General features: G+C 47.0%; 2 protein-coding genes across 2 annotated transcripts; both read left to right on the forward strand.

Annotated features, from left to right (window-relative positions):
• The first annotated feature begins 4,306 nt into the window (after positions 1-4,306).
• Positions 4,307-6,148, forward strand: LOC144148284 (uncharacterized). The gene is made up of 6 exons (XM_077679841.1): positions 4,307-4,535; positions 4,991-5,096; positions 5,462-5,577; positions 5,669-5,852; positions 5,921-5,996; positions 6,052-6,148. The coding sequence occupies exons 1-6, from the start codon at positions 4,353-4,355 to the stop codon at positions 6,146-6,148; spliced, it is 762 nt and encodes a 253-aa protein (XP_077535967.1). The 5' UTR covers positions 4,307-4,352.
• Positions 6,149-9,424: 3,276 nt separating this feature from the next.
• Positions 9,425-10,001, forward strand: LOC144148285 (uncharacterized). Its single transcript, XM_077679842.1, has one exon. It carries the CDS (start codon positions 9,525-9,527, stop codon positions 9,999-10,001), a length of 477 nt encoding a protein of 158 aa, XP_077535968.1. The 5' UTR covers positions 9,425-9,524.
• Positions 10,002-16,540: the final 6,539 nt, after the last annotated feature.

Consider the following 16,540-nt stretch of genomic DNA (forward strand, 5'->3'; position numbering starts at 1 on the left):
TTGTTTTGCAAAGTTTTCAGGAAAAGCAGCTGAGTTCGGTATGCCAGGAAACAACATGCAACCGCGAGAGGAACATTTACCAGTCGAAAGCCATTGTCAACGAAACTGGTTCCTATTTCGTGCAAAACCTTCATGTAGTTTGCATGTTCAGTAACCTTGTTCATTTCAAGCAAGTGAAGAAATTTGTGTACCATTGCGCGTTGATTGGCAAGCACATCTTTCTTCTGATGAACTTATTGTAACATTACATAGCCGAGAGTATTTCAAGGGTCAATAAAAGTTCCTTCGCAGCAGCTTTGGTGAATCTCTGCCTCCTGCATCCGAGTATGCCAGCTTTCTTTTTTTTATTCACATTCCAAGCGCAGCAAAGTTTGTATGGAGGCAGCGGCGTTGGAAGTTTTGTCTCCAATAAACAGCTGTGTCAGTGCCTGTACTGTTGCAGTTCGACCTCACGTGTGACCTCAAAACGTGTGACCTCAGTTTGCTGGGAAAGGTGGCATCTAACTTTGTTGGCAGAGCAAAATTATGCAATGATCTTGGCGCTGTAATGACCCCGTTGCTGGACGGAAAATTTTCATTCAGCCGAGCACATGCAATATAATTACTGATTAGCTCATTCCTGTCAGATCGAATGCAATCTCTGGAAAATTTGGTGACTGGGTGATGGCACCATAAATAGCCGATGGTGGTGGTCAGTGGCGTAGCCAGAAATTTATTTCGGGGGGGGGGGGGTTGCGTCCCAACCCTAATGCGTGTGTATATATATATATATATATATATATAATTGGTAGTTTTTACAGGACAACATTCAACATTACATTTTAACACATTTGAAAGACAAGAAAACATCCAGCAATAAAAATTTCTGGGGGTTTGAACCCCCCAAACCTCCCCCCCCCCCCTGGCTACGCCACTGGTGGTGGTAAAAACGTTTGCGCAAAGAAAATAAATGTTACGAAAACTAAGGTTAGGTGCACGATTTGAACCTATGCTAGGGTATGCCCGTCCAGTCCCACACGCGTCCCTTGCACCACGACTAATTAGATCTTACTCACTACAAGGTGAAACGGGAAAGCCCGGCCCCGTCCACTGAGCCGCCACGGCCGCAGAGCGCCGTAGAGCACCGCGTACCTCCCGTTGCGGCCAGAGAGTCGTGGGTTCGAAACCGGGCATGGCCTAAGTATTTTTTTTATAGTAGAGTGCGGACGCCGACGCCGCGGGGCATAGACCCGAGCAAGAGATGCTTCGCATCTAAAATAGAAAAGCCCCCCCACCCACATCGATGTGGCAATGTCAACAAGCTGTTTAGGAGATACTATCAGTTGTCTTGTTCAATGAAACGATTCATTCAAAACAAAATGGAAATTGGAAATTAGCTTCTCCGCGAGTGTATATATGCTCGGTAAAATAAACTCGGAACAACGGTATTTCTACCTGGAGAGTGAAGCTACGACGTAGCAGTCTTCCTATACAGTGTTTTTTTTTTCTTTTTGAATAAAAGGCAACCCTGTAGAAAGTGGAAGGAAGAACGCCGAGCGGCCCAAACAATTCGCTATATGCCATAGCTATTCTCATAGCTATGGTACCACAGACATATTGTGCTGAAGTGAACAACCGAAGTGCCATAACAACGCTTTATTCGAACCATCTTCCCCTGCCCATATTCCCAGATCCCACAACAGGGCCGCTTGGCCTCCTTTTTCAAATAAAGTCATCCTTCTCCTCTCAAACACTTTCAAAACGCCATCAGCAAACAACTACAAAGAGCCGCGACCAGGCTCCCATTCAGAGGGACTTCCTCAGATAGGGAGGGGGGTGTCGTGGGTTGCGGAGGTGAATTCGCTACGGTATTGTGGAAGGGAGGGTGGGGGGTGCTTGTAGGCTCGGCAGGTTCAGCTTTTCTCCAATTTATGTGCAGCGAGAATTCTTTTTTTCTTGAAGTAAAAAAAAAACACTGTTTACCGTGTTGACTCGCGGTGTCCTGCCTAGAGTTCATACAAGAAGCTGCGTGCGCCTAACTCACCGTGAAGGAAAGCCGCAGGGGCCTGGCGGTTCCACCTGGCCCTAAGCCCCCTTCACGGTGCATTAGGCGGACTGTTCACAACGATGTAGCCTCCACAATGCTGTACGCAGCTTCTGGTATGAGCTACCACGCACGAGCTAAGGAAGAACGCAACAAGGGTGAGCACTGACTCGAAACGGGAGCTTATAAGTAGTTATAATCGCATTTGAAAATGAAAAAAAAAAAAATCTGTTCGGTGTTCCCGCTAATGGGTTAGTATTCTGCCTTCCGACCAAGAGAGAAACTACATAGTGCAAGCAGGCCAAACAAACGCAGAAAGGCTTTAGTTGATGGTGTCGCGTGTTTCGATCTTTTTTTTTATATGTATAATAATTCTGAGCAGCATGTTCTGGCGTCGACAGAGAAGCCAACATTGCCGCCGTGCATACGTCGAGGGTGTTGCTGATGAATGAGCAAGTGGAAAACCGCCGTGGAAAACAACCCCCATACAACCTAACAGCAGCGTATATTTACCTTCCCCCCGCCAAATAAAAATAAAACAAGAAAACATCGTCGCGTGTCGCCAAGAGTCCGACCCTCAATCTTGGCCGATTCGTTTCACCCGGCGGAAGCAAGTTTCTGGAAGCAAGTTAGTTCACTCCTCCAGCACCAACATCCTGTTGAAAGGTTAGGATAAGTGGAACCAGAAGCAAGGGAGAGGAACACAAGAACAAGAGGGATAGCCAGCTGCCTTTGGAAGTTCAGCCTGACACAGGTGTAGGGCAGCGACAGCACCGTGAATAGAGATTTCACTGGTAAAAAAAGAAAAGACAGGTGGCCTCACAAAAATAATAATCATAATAAATCTATAACATGGAAGCGTGTGGACCGAAAACCCGTGACATGCTGAGGTGCAAAGTGATGAACAGAGGTAAAAACGAAGCAACCTGCCGTATAGTGACTTACTGTGAACAGAACAAAAAACGCCATGAACGAGAACGAAATCAACGGAAACGCGAAGAACAGAATCAAAGGATTTGTGGAGACAAATTTATACCCATCACAAAAATATAAATGGCACCGAATAGTCCGTACACGGAAGTGTCCGGGTCCCGCGTAAAAGGTACACGCTCCGCGTCCACGGCCATCTATCTCCACACTCCGCTTGCTTTTGCCAGAGGAAAAAGTGCTAGCTTTCTTTCATATTATTCTATTTGTTCATCATCTGTGTAAACAGCGAGAAAGAGAAAGCCTTGTTACAAATGAGAAGGTTTGCCTGGGCGAATTTTGAGATAAGGTATCGATTTGCCTGGATTGGCGGGTTGGTTCACCATTCATGATTACTGCAAACTTCAAACCATCCGCAACCAAATAAATTTGGTTGCAGGTGGTTGAGAAAAACATTTTCGATAAAACGGCTTCGATAAATCGTCCATCGATAAAAAGGCGTTCGATAAAACGGGGTTCGATAAAACTGTCCGGACCCCGTTGCGGTTATAATAGCTGCCACATCTCAAGATGCGCCTATTTGAGATGACATACAAGTGGACTAGAACATGAAAATGGGGTAATGCTGATGGAGAAAACATTGCTTCCTGAAAAATATGCAAATGTGCAATTGTTCTAAGCAAAGCGTTATGCCAAATTGAAATTTATTATTCTTTGTGTTCTTTTTCTTGATCAAAACAAGCTGTATTTTGTCATGGTTACACAAGCCGTTCGATCCTTCAATTCAGTCTCAGAGCAGGTAAAAATACGCGAACGCCGATTTCTCTATGAAAGAAGAAAAAAAACATGAAAGAAGAAAAAAAAAACACGGCGATTTTTCTATTTTTATTAATTTTTTTTTAGTGTGAGAAAGGCAACTTCGGTGGAATGTCAACGCTGGCAGCCGTCGCTTTCTATTTATCTTTATCCGCTCAGTCTATGTGTCTTCTGGCTCTTGGAAAAAATGTCAGCTGCCGGTAATCGCTCGTCCCATAGCGCTTGCTAGTTTTACCCGTACATCTGTAGAGTGCGGTTTGCTAAAAATGGGTCCCGCACCAATGAATCCAGCAAAAGCGAAATTGAAAAAAATATCTCTCCCATGACACCCTAGGAAACCGCGCGAAAACGTGGACGAAGAGAAGGCGAAGACAGACGTGTCTGTTTGCCTTCTCTCCGTCCACGTTTTCGCGCGGTTTCCCAAGGTGTCATGTGTACCCAGCTAGCCCAACGTTTGCTTTAGTCATCTCTTTCAAGTACTGCTTATGGGAGAACGGAAGGGGGAGGGGGAAGATAGGAGACAGGAGGGAACAGTGGCCTTTGATGGCGAATCACGTGTTTTGTATATTCCCGACCTGTCCTCACCATGGAATGTGTTTTCACTCTCCGGATCGTCACTAAACCCCTCTCCCCTAGCATGACAGCGCACCATCCTCAACTGCGGCAGAGAGAGGGAACAATCACGTGGTTTACGCTGTCGATAGCTGGTCACCTATACCAGGGGTTATTGCTGTCTTCTCAGCGGACTGACGGAGATCGTGCGGCAACGGTAAGCAAGCTTATCAGCAATATTTTCTCATTTCTAGCTAAAATGTGTACAAATGCCGGACAGATTTTGTAGCATATTTGCAAATGAGGCCTTCCACGCGTTATCTTGAGGCTCTTGGGGTGTAACTGAGCAGTCAGTACCTATGTAGGTTGTAGTTGAACACATTCCAGTAATGCAGTGCAGACTTACGGCGAAACACAGTTTCTTCATATTCATCATGAAAACCAGCACAAGGAACACAAGGACAAAAGAAAAGGGGACGACGGCACAGCGCTGACAGTTTCGTCTTACTCCTTTTTTGTTGATGGCAAGTACGCGTGGCTTTTCAAACAAAGACAACCGAGTTCACGGTGCAAAATCTAATGGCATCGGTCGCTTTTACTGAATGGGGTTGGGGCAGGAGCGCATTCTCGTTGTTCGGCCGAACTTACACAGTCTGTGATGTTTGCTCGCAGATGTTCACCAACTCCCCTGCGGCGCTGTGGGGGCACCAGCTAGTCGGCGACAGCATGCTGACGAGGCTGGCGGTGCAAACTTCAGGCTTGCCTCGTCGCGCAATAGGTGAGACTGGTGGCAGCTCTATCACTCGGCTACAAAGCTGAGCTGCTAATAGAGAGTTTAGCATAGCGGCTCCCGTACGCTACGCTAAGTTTAGCGGGTCCCGACTGCGCATGCGCGCGCGGGGCGAGGTGCGGAACGAATGTGCGCATTCCTTCCGCGGAGCGGGAGCCCATGCCTTGCTGAGACTGCGACGAATTTGTTCGGGTGAAGGGGGATCTCTTTGCCCTCTCCGCGCGCGCATGCGCAGTAGGGTCCCGCTACCCGCTAAACCTAGCGTAGCGTACGGGAGCCGCTATGCTAAAAATCTCTAATAAGTGTGTAAGCTTTGCGTGTTGCTGACCGCCTGAATTTTCTTTCGCACCCAGAGAGCCCAACGCTTGTACCGGGTTGCCGTGCGCGGAGGCTGATTAGTTGCCTGAGAAACCTCCGCCACATGGAGCCCAGGGTCGTCCTGATGATCGGCACCAACGACCTGCGCCTGGTATGCACAACAGATGCAATTCTGCCTCTGAGCTAAGGGTATGCTCAGAATTTCTGCATCAACACTGCCATTTTCATTCTTTTTTTCACAGGCCAGAACCATGGACGACGCGTACCAATTGATTGCGGATTTGGAGGTCGTATTGGCGCTGTTACTCGGACGCGGATGTGGTGTTGTCGTCATGACGCTGCCGCCGGTGGCCCGCGCTGCGCGGTCCAGCTCCCACTGGCGAATTCTGAATGCCGTGAACGCGTGGATCCTCGGGCTGACTATGGGTACTATGTCTCTCTTTACGACAGTTTGCGGCAGAGAATAACCTGTTCGTTGCGCTACTTTCACGCAGACGGAGTTGTTGCTGTTGAAATCCATCGCCTCTTTGTGCTGGGCAGACGTCGTGTCCGCTATTGCCTGTACGAGCGGTAAGCTGTCCCGGCTACATTGGTTGTAGTGTAATCAACACTGACACATTTACAGGCGGATGGGGTCGGACCGGCGGCTGGACATGGTGCACTGGAACGAAGAGGCGATGGGTCGTGTGAAAATGGTGCTGAGGGACGTGATCGGCGCCTGAACACACCCTCCTCCTCTTCTCAGCAAAAAAAAGAAAAACGGATAAGTATCAGCTGCACTGCTTTCAAAAGAACTCGATTATTTCGCAATCTGTTCATACGTAATTTCACACCGACCATACATTTAGGACTCAATTTCCGTTGCAAAAGCACGTAGACTCGAAATTTGTCTGTTTATTTTATCCTTTACCTAGTGATTTTTTTTCAATTTCACTTCTATATCCTTTTTCCCCTTCAGGTATGCATAAACTTCCTTAGTACGTAGAAAACATATTTTTATAGCTGAACTAAGTGTCCTGACCGCCATTTCACCATTTCGTTTTGCTGGCCGCATCCGGCATGATTATTTCAAGCGTAGTTATAAATAATCAAAATTAGTCCCGAGAACACCCCATTGTATTGACGAAACATTCCCGTGATATTTTATAACGCGCGTTTTGCTATTGCACTAGCATCACTGCCCCATTGCAGGTTAGCTTGGCTCTTCTTATAGATCATTTGTTTTTGCTCATAGCGTGCACATATGTCACCCATTCTTTTTTTCCTTTTTTACAGCGGAGTTCGGCCACGGCCAACTCCCACCGGGAAGCAAGGGTGGGTTGAAAAGCAATTTCCTGCGATCTCCTGCGCTTGCCTGTGGGAGCTGAAGCCGCTGAGCGACGTATATGCTGAAGCTGATATGGTCTTCGCACTTCGCCCCCCCCCCCTCCCCCTCTCATACCACCAGCTGCAATATTTATGTTGGAAGCTAAATAAATATTTCCTCTGACTCGGCGTGCTATGCTCAGTTTCATCCGGTGTAAAGCCGTGATTGCAGTGCAAAGCATGTGGGCTGAAAGGTTCTACGAAATGTTGACTGCCGCAGTGAGATGTTGGTTATATTTTCGAGGCGATCACGTGGGATGCCACAAAGACATGTGATGTCGGAAAAAAAATTTCGAACAGTAGCACCAGGATAAATTCAACAGCGCACCTGTCGCATCCTTTGACCGGACAAAATGCTTTCGGCATCTTTTGACCTCTATCTTGAACATGCATGATGAATTACGTTTGGTGCCGGAAGGCAAGAATAGAAGACAGGCCATCTGATACTTGCGCATATGGCGCAGTCTATTATATTTGCAGTATTATGTATGTATACGATAAAAAAAACTTTTGTGCCAGACTTAGCTTGCAACCCATACTAGGGTCCAAAGGTGTTCTGATTCCGGCTAAAGTTGCCATGACATCAACACAGAGGACATTATTGCACAGCGGGAAAGACGAGGATAGAAGGAAATATGCACGGCCCATGCCGACGATTTAGCGGCGGTTCATTGAGAAAAACCACCTGAAATATATCAAGAGACGCCGATAATTTTCACAGTATCTCTTTCTTCATTCCTTTACACCGAGCTTTCTTTCTGCTCTTTTAGTAATGTGCGCTGGCAATCTTGGCGACATACGTATTGCTCATTCGTCCAACGTTTCACCCCAACAACAGTGAAACGTTTAGTTGATTATTTTGTTTTATTTGTGCTACGCGCGTGTACAGAGCAAAAGCTCTTCAGCGCGATTTCGGAAGCCGAGCGCCGAGCAACTCGCGGCGAGAAAGAAGGCAGGGCCAATCCAGCAACCGTGCACAGCGGCGAACAGAATCGGTTGGTCATGGTTCAGGTTCGGACAAAAGGAGCGTCTCTCCTCGCAAATCGCAGGCGGAGGGGAGGGGACGCCGGTACGGGGAACATCGCGCCCGGAAAGCCTGTGCCGGTATTTTCGTCCGCCACGGGTGGGTGGCGTAGTCTGGTGGCAAACTCTGAACTAATTCCAACATGGCGGGTGTGGGACCGCCACCTTAAACACATCTAGTCCTATAGAACTTCCAGGGTACGCGGGTTCGTCAAATCCAGAGATGGATGAGGAGATCTCGACAGCGGAAGTTAGGGCGGCAATGCACAAACTCCGCACCTCCTCTGCCCCTGGGGCAGACAGAGTTACAAATAAAACTCTAAAAAACCTAGACGATAGCTCAATTACGGCAGTCACTAAGCTTTTCAATCACTGCTGGAAAAAAGGAGAACTCCCGCCTGCTTGGAGACATGCCAAAGTCACCTTTATTCCTAAGCCAGGTAAAAGCCTGGACATTCGAAATTTAATACCTATCTCCCTCACGTCTTGTTTAGGGAAGCTTTTTGAGCATGTTATCCTTAACAGGATTCAAACACACATGGAGAAACACCATATCTTCCCAGACACTATGATAGGTTTCAGACCACACCTATCAACACAAGATATCATGCTCAGAATATCGGAAGAGGTGAAGTCAGTATAAAAAAAACATTGGCGAAAAAAGAAAAAGTTAACTTATAAAGAAAAAAAAAGCATGTACCCGCGAGGATTCGAACTTGCGACTGGCAAAACACTTGTGATGACATATCTAGCGCTCCACATCACTAGGCCACGCGAGGGGGCTGCCCAACAGTTGAAATATAAGGTATATAATGTATAACCAGTTTACACTTTTATTTAGTTTTAGTATTTCAAGCAGCTTAGGTGACTATTTGTTGTATTATTGCGCTCGTGCAGTAAGCGTCCCCCGAGTTTCCACAATAGCTCACGTCTAGGAATTGCATTTCGTAGACGGAAAAGCGTTCGCAGATGCGTAGTCGTGCTGCTGACCGCTGTGCTTGTTCGCCCAGCGCAAAAAAGTGCTTCCCGCACCCTAGGTTTACGCTGTACGGTAAAAATATCAGTTGATTTTATTTCCTTAGTACCTATATTGACTTCGCTGACTCTTCTCCCGCCTTCAAGAGGCCTTATATTTTCCTACTGGCGTACCAGTCAGCGAAACGTCGCTTGTGCGCTTGTGCAGCGCTTGTGTGAAGCGACCTTGACTTGGAGCTAGATACAGTGTACAAACTAACCAAGTAAAGAAAGGCAGATTCTTCCATTCACAAACGTGTTGTGGCTTAGTTTCAACTGATCGAGCGAATTGCGACGACCCGTCGGCGGCCGGCGGACTAAACGTTGGGCCGACTGACTCGGTCGCGGAAGGTCGGCGAGCCGTGCAGTAACGCAGCCAATTGCCAGCTCCTCTCCTGCTGACGACACACGAAAACACCACAGAAAATGGGCGAGAGTGCAGAGAGGAGGACAGCATTTTCGAATTGATTTTTCTACTAAATAAATTTGCGTAAACGTGCTCAGATTGGTCGAAACAGGGCCTATGGACTCCGGACTACAATTTGCGCTCGTAATCCCGCATTGTTTACAAATCACTTCAGTGTCCCTTTAAAGGATGTTTCTTTCACCTGTCCCAAAGTGTGTATAGGCGCGTCCAGGAGGAGGGCCTCCAAGGATTGTATGTGAACGATCCTGAGCTGAACCTTTCAAGCGCGAATGATCTCAGCTGTAGCAATTGCGCCCCCCACAGAAGTGGAACACGTATTTGAGACTTTCTCAGGTTCGGTGCGTGGAGAGCTCCAGCCAGTGATGGCCTACTTCGAGGACAATTTCATTGGGAGGCCGACAGGCCGAGGACGGCGCCAGGCTCGCATTCCAGTCGAGCTCTGGAATCATCATGAAACGGAGCTCAGGGCGGGTTTCATGACCACTAACACTGCAGAGGCTTGGCACAGGGGGTTTCAAGCCCACGTACAGTGTTGCAACCCAAATCTCTGGTGGTTTCTTGGGGTTCTGCACCGCGATGAATCGCTGCAGCTCCATCGCTTAGGGCAGCTGGAGATGGGGGAGCGTTACAAACCGGACCAAAAGTATGCGAAGGTGGCAGAACGAGTGAAGGCCTTGGCCGAGTCGTATAACAACCGTCAAGCAATGACATTCCTTAGAGGTGTTGCCCGAAACATTGCACATTAACTTCGTGCGTCTCCCTTGAAACGTGTGCGACAATGTACCTGTAAAAATGTACAAATAAAAGGCCACAGAAAAGAAAACTGCTTTATTTTACTTGCTTACAGCGATGCATGCAGAATCCTACCTTCTTTCTTGCATCGTCCATCGGATATGCAAACGCAACGCGAATACGCATGCATGGTGCTGTCCGCATAACGCAATAAGGTACGCTTCCCCATTAAGTTGAAAAGGCACCGGTAATTTGCCGTGTGGTGCGCTATTAGGCAGCTGTTATGTCCTACGAAGTTCCCACAGAGGCCATCCCCACGCTTCCCCCGTGACCGCCGCCAAAAATGTATGTAGCGCAACAATAGCCAGAAAATGTATTATTTCGTGTTTTTTTTTCTAGCGATCGATTATCACAACTATTTCAGTTAAAAAAACGCAGTGTTAGCCTACAGGCCTAATTTCCGCCGTAGGCTGGCGCAGTGGTTTAAAAAATTTCGAATCCCCGACCGCCGGGGCGGTGAGTGACAGTATCATCATGTTTTCTACACACGGTTTTTTTTTTAACCAGAAGTTTTTTTGTTAAAAACGCGTGACAGTAACTTTTATTTCACTTTCAGAACCTGCAATAACAGCTGTTTACTTGAGCGGTGTGTGCGGTGCTTTCTGATAACGCAATGCACATAATGCGGTATTAGCGATGCGTTAGCGAAGGAACCTGGTACTTCGCGACACCCGCTTCTGCGAAATTCATTTTCATGAGTGATTGTGTGCGGTTAAAAACCTTTCGTTACTGTTGCCATTTTACTTCTTAGAATGCCGTTAGGGGTTTCGCGGGCGACCGCTTTGTAGTTTGCTGGGTGTATTTTGCGTAGAATCAAGCATCCATATATTTATAATAAAGGAAAAATGCAAATATGTGTTATGTATTGATTTTTTTGCCTAAAATATGCGTATTTTTTGTTTTGACTCAACAATGACGACAAGCATTGACATTGTTGGCATTGCCACCTGACTTAGCCGTTTATAAACTGCTCTGGGTATATAAACGTATACCATACAACTTCTGCATTAACTTTGGCAGGGCGGCTGAATCGAGGGAGAGACAAACAGACATACCGAGAGGCTAAAATTTTTCCGCGTTTAATGATCCCAGGAAACACTATCGTCTTTAAAAAATACTGATAGTCGGGAGCTGCATGTGCCATTTATCTCTAATAGGAATAAAACCCCACAAAATTATGACAACTATAATTTCCGGCAGAACGCTGAAAGTCACAAGCGAACAGTCATGGCAAAAGATATATCTATGTAGAATCCAGAGAACATTGCCGACAGCTTTGAATGTTACAGAAAAGCCTTTTTACCTCCGAATTCAAGAACACAGTAAACCCGGCACTGCTAACGACGATAAGGCCGGGATGGAAGCGTGTGACTACAGGTGCCTCCGGTAATGAATTAATAGTGACGTGGTATGTGAATTACGCTACCAGGAAAAAGCAACGCCCACAAATACGAATGCCAAGATATTTCAATATCTCATTACGTGACAAAGACACGTGTTCATTTGCCCCTGCGGTGACGCTTAATTACGCAGCTGTTATTGTAGTTTCTGGAAAGTGGAAAAAATAGTTACTGTCGCTAATTTTTGATAAAAAAAAGTGAGAGAAAATACATGATGATTGATTGTGGGGTTTAACGAGCCGACGCAACGCACGCGATGTCGCGCCGTAGTGGAGCGCTCCGGGTTAGTTTTGACCACCTGGGGATCTTTAACCTGCGCCGGAATCTCGTACACACGGGCGTTTTTGCTTTTCGCCTCCATCAGAAAAGCGGCCGCCGCGCCCGGAATCGAACCCGCGACCTCGTGCTCAGCAGTGCAACGCCTTAGCCACTGAGCCACTGCGGCGGGTAGAAAACGCATGATGATATTGTCGCTAAAGAAACGAAGTAATGAACAAGCTATACATTTTCTGGCTACGGTTACGCAAATAGACATCTTTTTGGCAAGACCACATAAATGTTTACTGGCCTAAAATAACGCTGAAATACAAGCAACAACAGTTGTAATAAACAGGTTCGATTTGCGTGCTTGCAACTCCCATGTTAACAACGCACGCGAATTAGGCCGCCTCACACGCTCGCTCGAATTCGTTTTCGTACCGAAACGACCTGTACCGAACCGCCCCCGTGTCCCGAAACGCCCGTGTCCCGAAACGCCCGTGTACCGAAACGCCCGTGTACCGAAAAGACCGTACCGAAATGCCCTGTACCGAACCGCCCTGTACCGAAAAGACCTAGACCCGTCTGGATACCCTCTGCGAGGTATTCTAAATCGTTAAAATCTCGTCGAGCTTCGTTAAAAATATGTGTCGACTGCAGAATAATTTCGTTGTCCTGCAGTTGTGGCCACCGACCACGCAGCGAGATCGTAGACCCTCCTTGTCCGTCGTTTTCACCTGCGCGGACATGGCGAAACCATTCCCCTGCGACGCGCCGGCGGGGCAGGCTTTCCTGCGCTCCCAAACTGAAACCGACGTCCGTCGGCACGGCAAAAAACGCTCCTGCAGATTCCACGTGCTGATTCTGTTTGCACGCCCTGCACCTGCAAAGTTGACTTTGTGGGCTTCGCTCTTGTTGAGACTGAGTACAATGGTAACGTGCGACTGTTAGCTGAACGGGGTGATTGACCTTCCCGTGCTAGAAGTGGCCACAACGCCCACCCGCATGCCTGGGGGCTTCCTTCGGCTGCCCGGTAGCTGGGGGGATTATCACTCAGCGCCGTAAGAGCCGAAGACCGGTTAGAAACAGCCGCCTCCCTCCGCGCGCTTCTCGTCCCCTTTTCTCTGGCGGGAAGCCGACTCAAAACCGTTTTCGCTTTACTGCGCAAAAGAGGAGCCGGCGGAACAATAGCAGCGGACTCCTCTCGGGCGCTCTCGGTAAAGCTAGCGTCACTAAATAAAGGCTATTCAGTGACGCTAGGTAAAGCTGTAGCTGTGAAGCTTCTAGTTCACTGCGATTTGGCTGGCGGTCATTTCCAGATAAGAGCTGTTGTGGAGGGTGCCTTTCGTCTCGCACCGCCGGGGCCCAGATACGTTTACCAGTAAGGGGATTGATCATTGAGCGGTGGGGCTTAACTCGTCCGTGGTTGTTGTTGTTGTTGTTGTTCAGCAATTGATACAGCAATAAATGAACGGAACACTGCAAATATCGCTCATGCATTGATTTTCTGTCTTATATTTGCGTATGTCATGTTCTAGTTCAACAAAGTTAAGTATGAACATATAAACCGGGCTTAGACGTTTACATTTGGCTGTGAGTATTCGCTTTTTCCAGCGACGCTAGTAACGCCGCGCGGAATTTGTCCGAAGCCAGGAGATGGTGATCGGCGGACCGGTCGCCCCGGCGGAGGCGGCCGGCGGCATTCGTGCGGCCTCGCAGAAGCGAAAATAAAACAGTAATCGCTATTATAGTAATCGAAAATGCCATATAAATAAACGGAAAAGATAGGCTGAACGAGCGTTCATTTTCTCTAAACTTTCTTGAAGCTATAAAAGCGGCGCGTAAATGAGAGTTTTGGGCCTCATCGGTGTCTGCTGCGGCGAAAAACCCGTCTTTAGGACTCACCTGTGCGTACGTGGTGCTTAAATTATTCTTTGCTGAATTACGGCTCCATAATTTAATAGCTAGTTCTTTGCTGTGAGGGCGCCGAGTTTTTGGGCTTTTTGTATAGCCTTGTGATCGTCTTTTTCAGACACTATTTACATTCACTACCGCATAACATGTCAACCTTAGGTGTTGCTTGGTTTAGGTGTTGTTGGCTCAATTCTACTGCTTCCAAACATATATGCAGCAGAGAGTGTCCAATCCGCTTGCTTTTTTTTTTTTTTCAATGAAGAAACAAGTGCTAACTTTTCGCACGCGAAGGCGAAAAGCAAATGTGGGGATGCGTTTATTGATTATGACTGAATATATAAATAATTATGTTGAAGGAAGATGTTTTAGCAATGCCAGTATTATAACTTTGGGTCTGCTAGTTAAACGCAAGCTCTTGAGAGCATTTGGTAGCCCCCATCCCTTTTTTTTTTTGTCACACGCGTCAACGCACTCAAAAATCTTACCGGTAGTCAAATAAACATAACGTATTTTCAGCCAGGAGATTTCTCTTTAATTATCGCAAGCCAAAAGCGCACCTGTAAAATACTGCCTGTATTTTCATGTACGCTTCCATATCACACGCCAGTGTATGCCACATGCACGACTAAATACGTAGGCTTATATATATATATTTTTTTCATCAAATGCCAACACGTTCGTTTGTATAACCACTTGATACGACGTAATGGGAACCTTGTCTTCGCGGTTTTACTGCCCAAAGTCATAGATACGTTTTACTACACCCAAGCAAAACACCGCAATGCGCACTTATCGCCCACGCGGGGTGCGCATGGGCTTCTGCTTAGTGTACACACAATGAAAAAATTAACACGCCTAAAGTAAAACATACACTGCGATGACGTACACTGAAATAATGTCCTAAAAACTAGCGTTGCACATTCTGCAGCAGGTTGTTTGCCCAATTAGGCGGGATTGTTTTCAAACCACTTCCGCGCGGCCTGAGCCGTGCATAGCGGATTGCCTCGCACACAGCACTTTTTTACACTGCAGCAGACACACCCTGAAACGAATCGAATGCTGTCTCGTAATCAGCAACCTATACCTGTGTTCATTTTTTAAAGAAAGTAGTTGTTTCAAGCGGAACTATGGCCTTTTAGGCCGCTACTTATGCTGGCACGTATGTTGCTACGGGGGCCCGATCACCATCTCGTCCGCCATTGCCGTTCTCCGCAGCGCCACCTGGGGCTGGAAAGAGCGGATATAAGACTATTGGACCGTACGTATTTTACTTTGGCCCGGTGGCTGAATCGAGTTACAGACAGACAGACAGACAGACAGACAGACAGACAGACAGACAGACAGACAGACAGACAGACAGACAGACCAACATTTCTGGGTTTAAGTAGCACAAGAAGGACTATCGCCTTTAAAAAAAAAATTGGCCGCGTATCTGCTCCTTTCGTTGCAAATGCCGTCAAAAGACGATAGTCTTTATTGGCTTTTGCGAAGTAAATGCCTCCCTTCGCTTTACCGCTCACCTCTCATGTTGTTCCTCTTGCGTCGCGCTCCTCCCAAGGTAAAGACGCCAAATGTTTGCTTAAATCATTCTAAATTTCCCGCGTTCCACTGCTCCAAACCGGGTGTCTCGATGCCAACGCTGCCGTACGGCGAAGACACGCGTTAATCGATGCGCCCTACTTCAACGTTTATAGAACCGCGTTTCCCTACTCCACGTGCGTTGCAAGCAGAACGTGGAACCTATATAGTGGAACCTTGCGTAGCTGTTGCCGGTTGCTTTCTTAAAATGGCGCCAGAAGCTATAGTGGCGCGGGCGACAGCAGGCGACGGCGGAGTGAATTCTTTTTCTGCAATTGATGAAGTATTTAATTTCGCAAAAGTGAAGCATGTTTGAATTTTTATAAAGGAACGCTGCAAATATCACTTCTGCATTGATTTGTTGTCTCATATTTGCGTAATGTCTCGTTCTTCTTTAACAATGTTGAGTAGTATGAACATTACACCGGACATAGACGGGTAGATTTAGCTGTGACTATATAAGACTATTACGCAGGCATTGTTTTGCTTTGTCCGGGTGGCTGAATCGAGTCACAGACAGACAGACGGACAGACATACAGACAGACCAATATTTCTGGGTTTAAGGAGCCCAAGAAAGACTATCGTCTTTAAAAAACGTACTTGGCCAACGTCCTACCCTCCTCTCACACGCGCACACGTGCGCGTTCCTCGCTGAGCGGACCCCTCCTGTTACTCTGCGCCTGACAGCCGTGGCTGGTGCGTTAGGTCGGGGAGAGTGAACGAAGAGCACGCGCTTTTGCAGTAACGAGCAGCCATCGTGACAATCAAACAGAACCATGTACGAAATTTTGTTGTGTAAAGTAAAGTCGCGGTCGCTGTACAGTCGCGGTAACGTTGTAGGAAGCATCGCTTGAACATTGAAGCAACGTTTTCTAAATGTTACCCGCACGTTGGGAAAATATAGCTGGAAAGTTACTACAACATTGTAGCAACGTTATTGAAACTTCATGAAAACATTGCTTGAACGTTGAAGCAACGTTCTTTTTGTATGCTAACTGCATGTTAAAAGTGTATATCTAAAGATGCTACAAGACTGTAGCAATGTTATCACAACGTCTGAATGGTATAGGGACATGCTTAAATGTGGTATGCACGTTGCGAAAATGTAGGTTGAAAGTTGCTGCAACGTCATCAGAAAACGTCTCATAAACGTTATTCAAATGTGTCCCGCACGTGGCTGGAAGATTACTTCAAGAGTGAAGCAACGTTGGCGAAAGTCAGAAACAACATTATCCAAACATTAGAACAACACCCTTCTAATGTTGCACCCATGTTGGAGCAATGCTAATAGCATGTTGCCGCAATGTTTGTGGGAAACATTGCACTAAAGTTAAAAAAAAAA

This window comes from Haemaphysalis longicornis, unplaced genomic scaffold (genome assembly GCF_048455015.1).
Source record: "Haemaphysalis longicornis isolate Haplotype H1 unplaced genomic scaffold, Haemaphysalis longicornis Haplotype H1 scaffold_8, whole genome shotgun sequence".
In the NCBI taxonomy this organism is placed as follows: Eukaryota; Metazoa; Arthropoda; class Arachnida; order Ixodida; family Ixodidae; genus Haemaphysalis; species Haemaphysalis longicornis.

Bases quoted from the DNA above. Each gene is read 5' to 3' on its own strand.
- LOC144148284 (XM_077679841.1), top strand. From the start codon at position 4,353: ATGGAATGTGTTTTCACTCTCCGGATCGTCACTAAACCCCTCTCCCCT. The intron at 5,578-5,668 runs GTATGCACAACA...TTTTTTTCACAG, and splicing joins GCACCAACGACCTGCGCCTG to GCCAGAACCATGGACGACGC. The intron at 5,853-5,920 runs GTACTATGTCTC...ACTTTCACGCAG, and splicing joins GATCCTCGGGCTGACTATGG to ACGGAGTTGTTGCTGTTGAA.
- LOC144148285 (XM_077679842.1), top strand. From the start codon at position 9,525: ATGATCTCAGCTGTAGCAATTGCGCCCCCCACAGAAGTGGAACACGTA.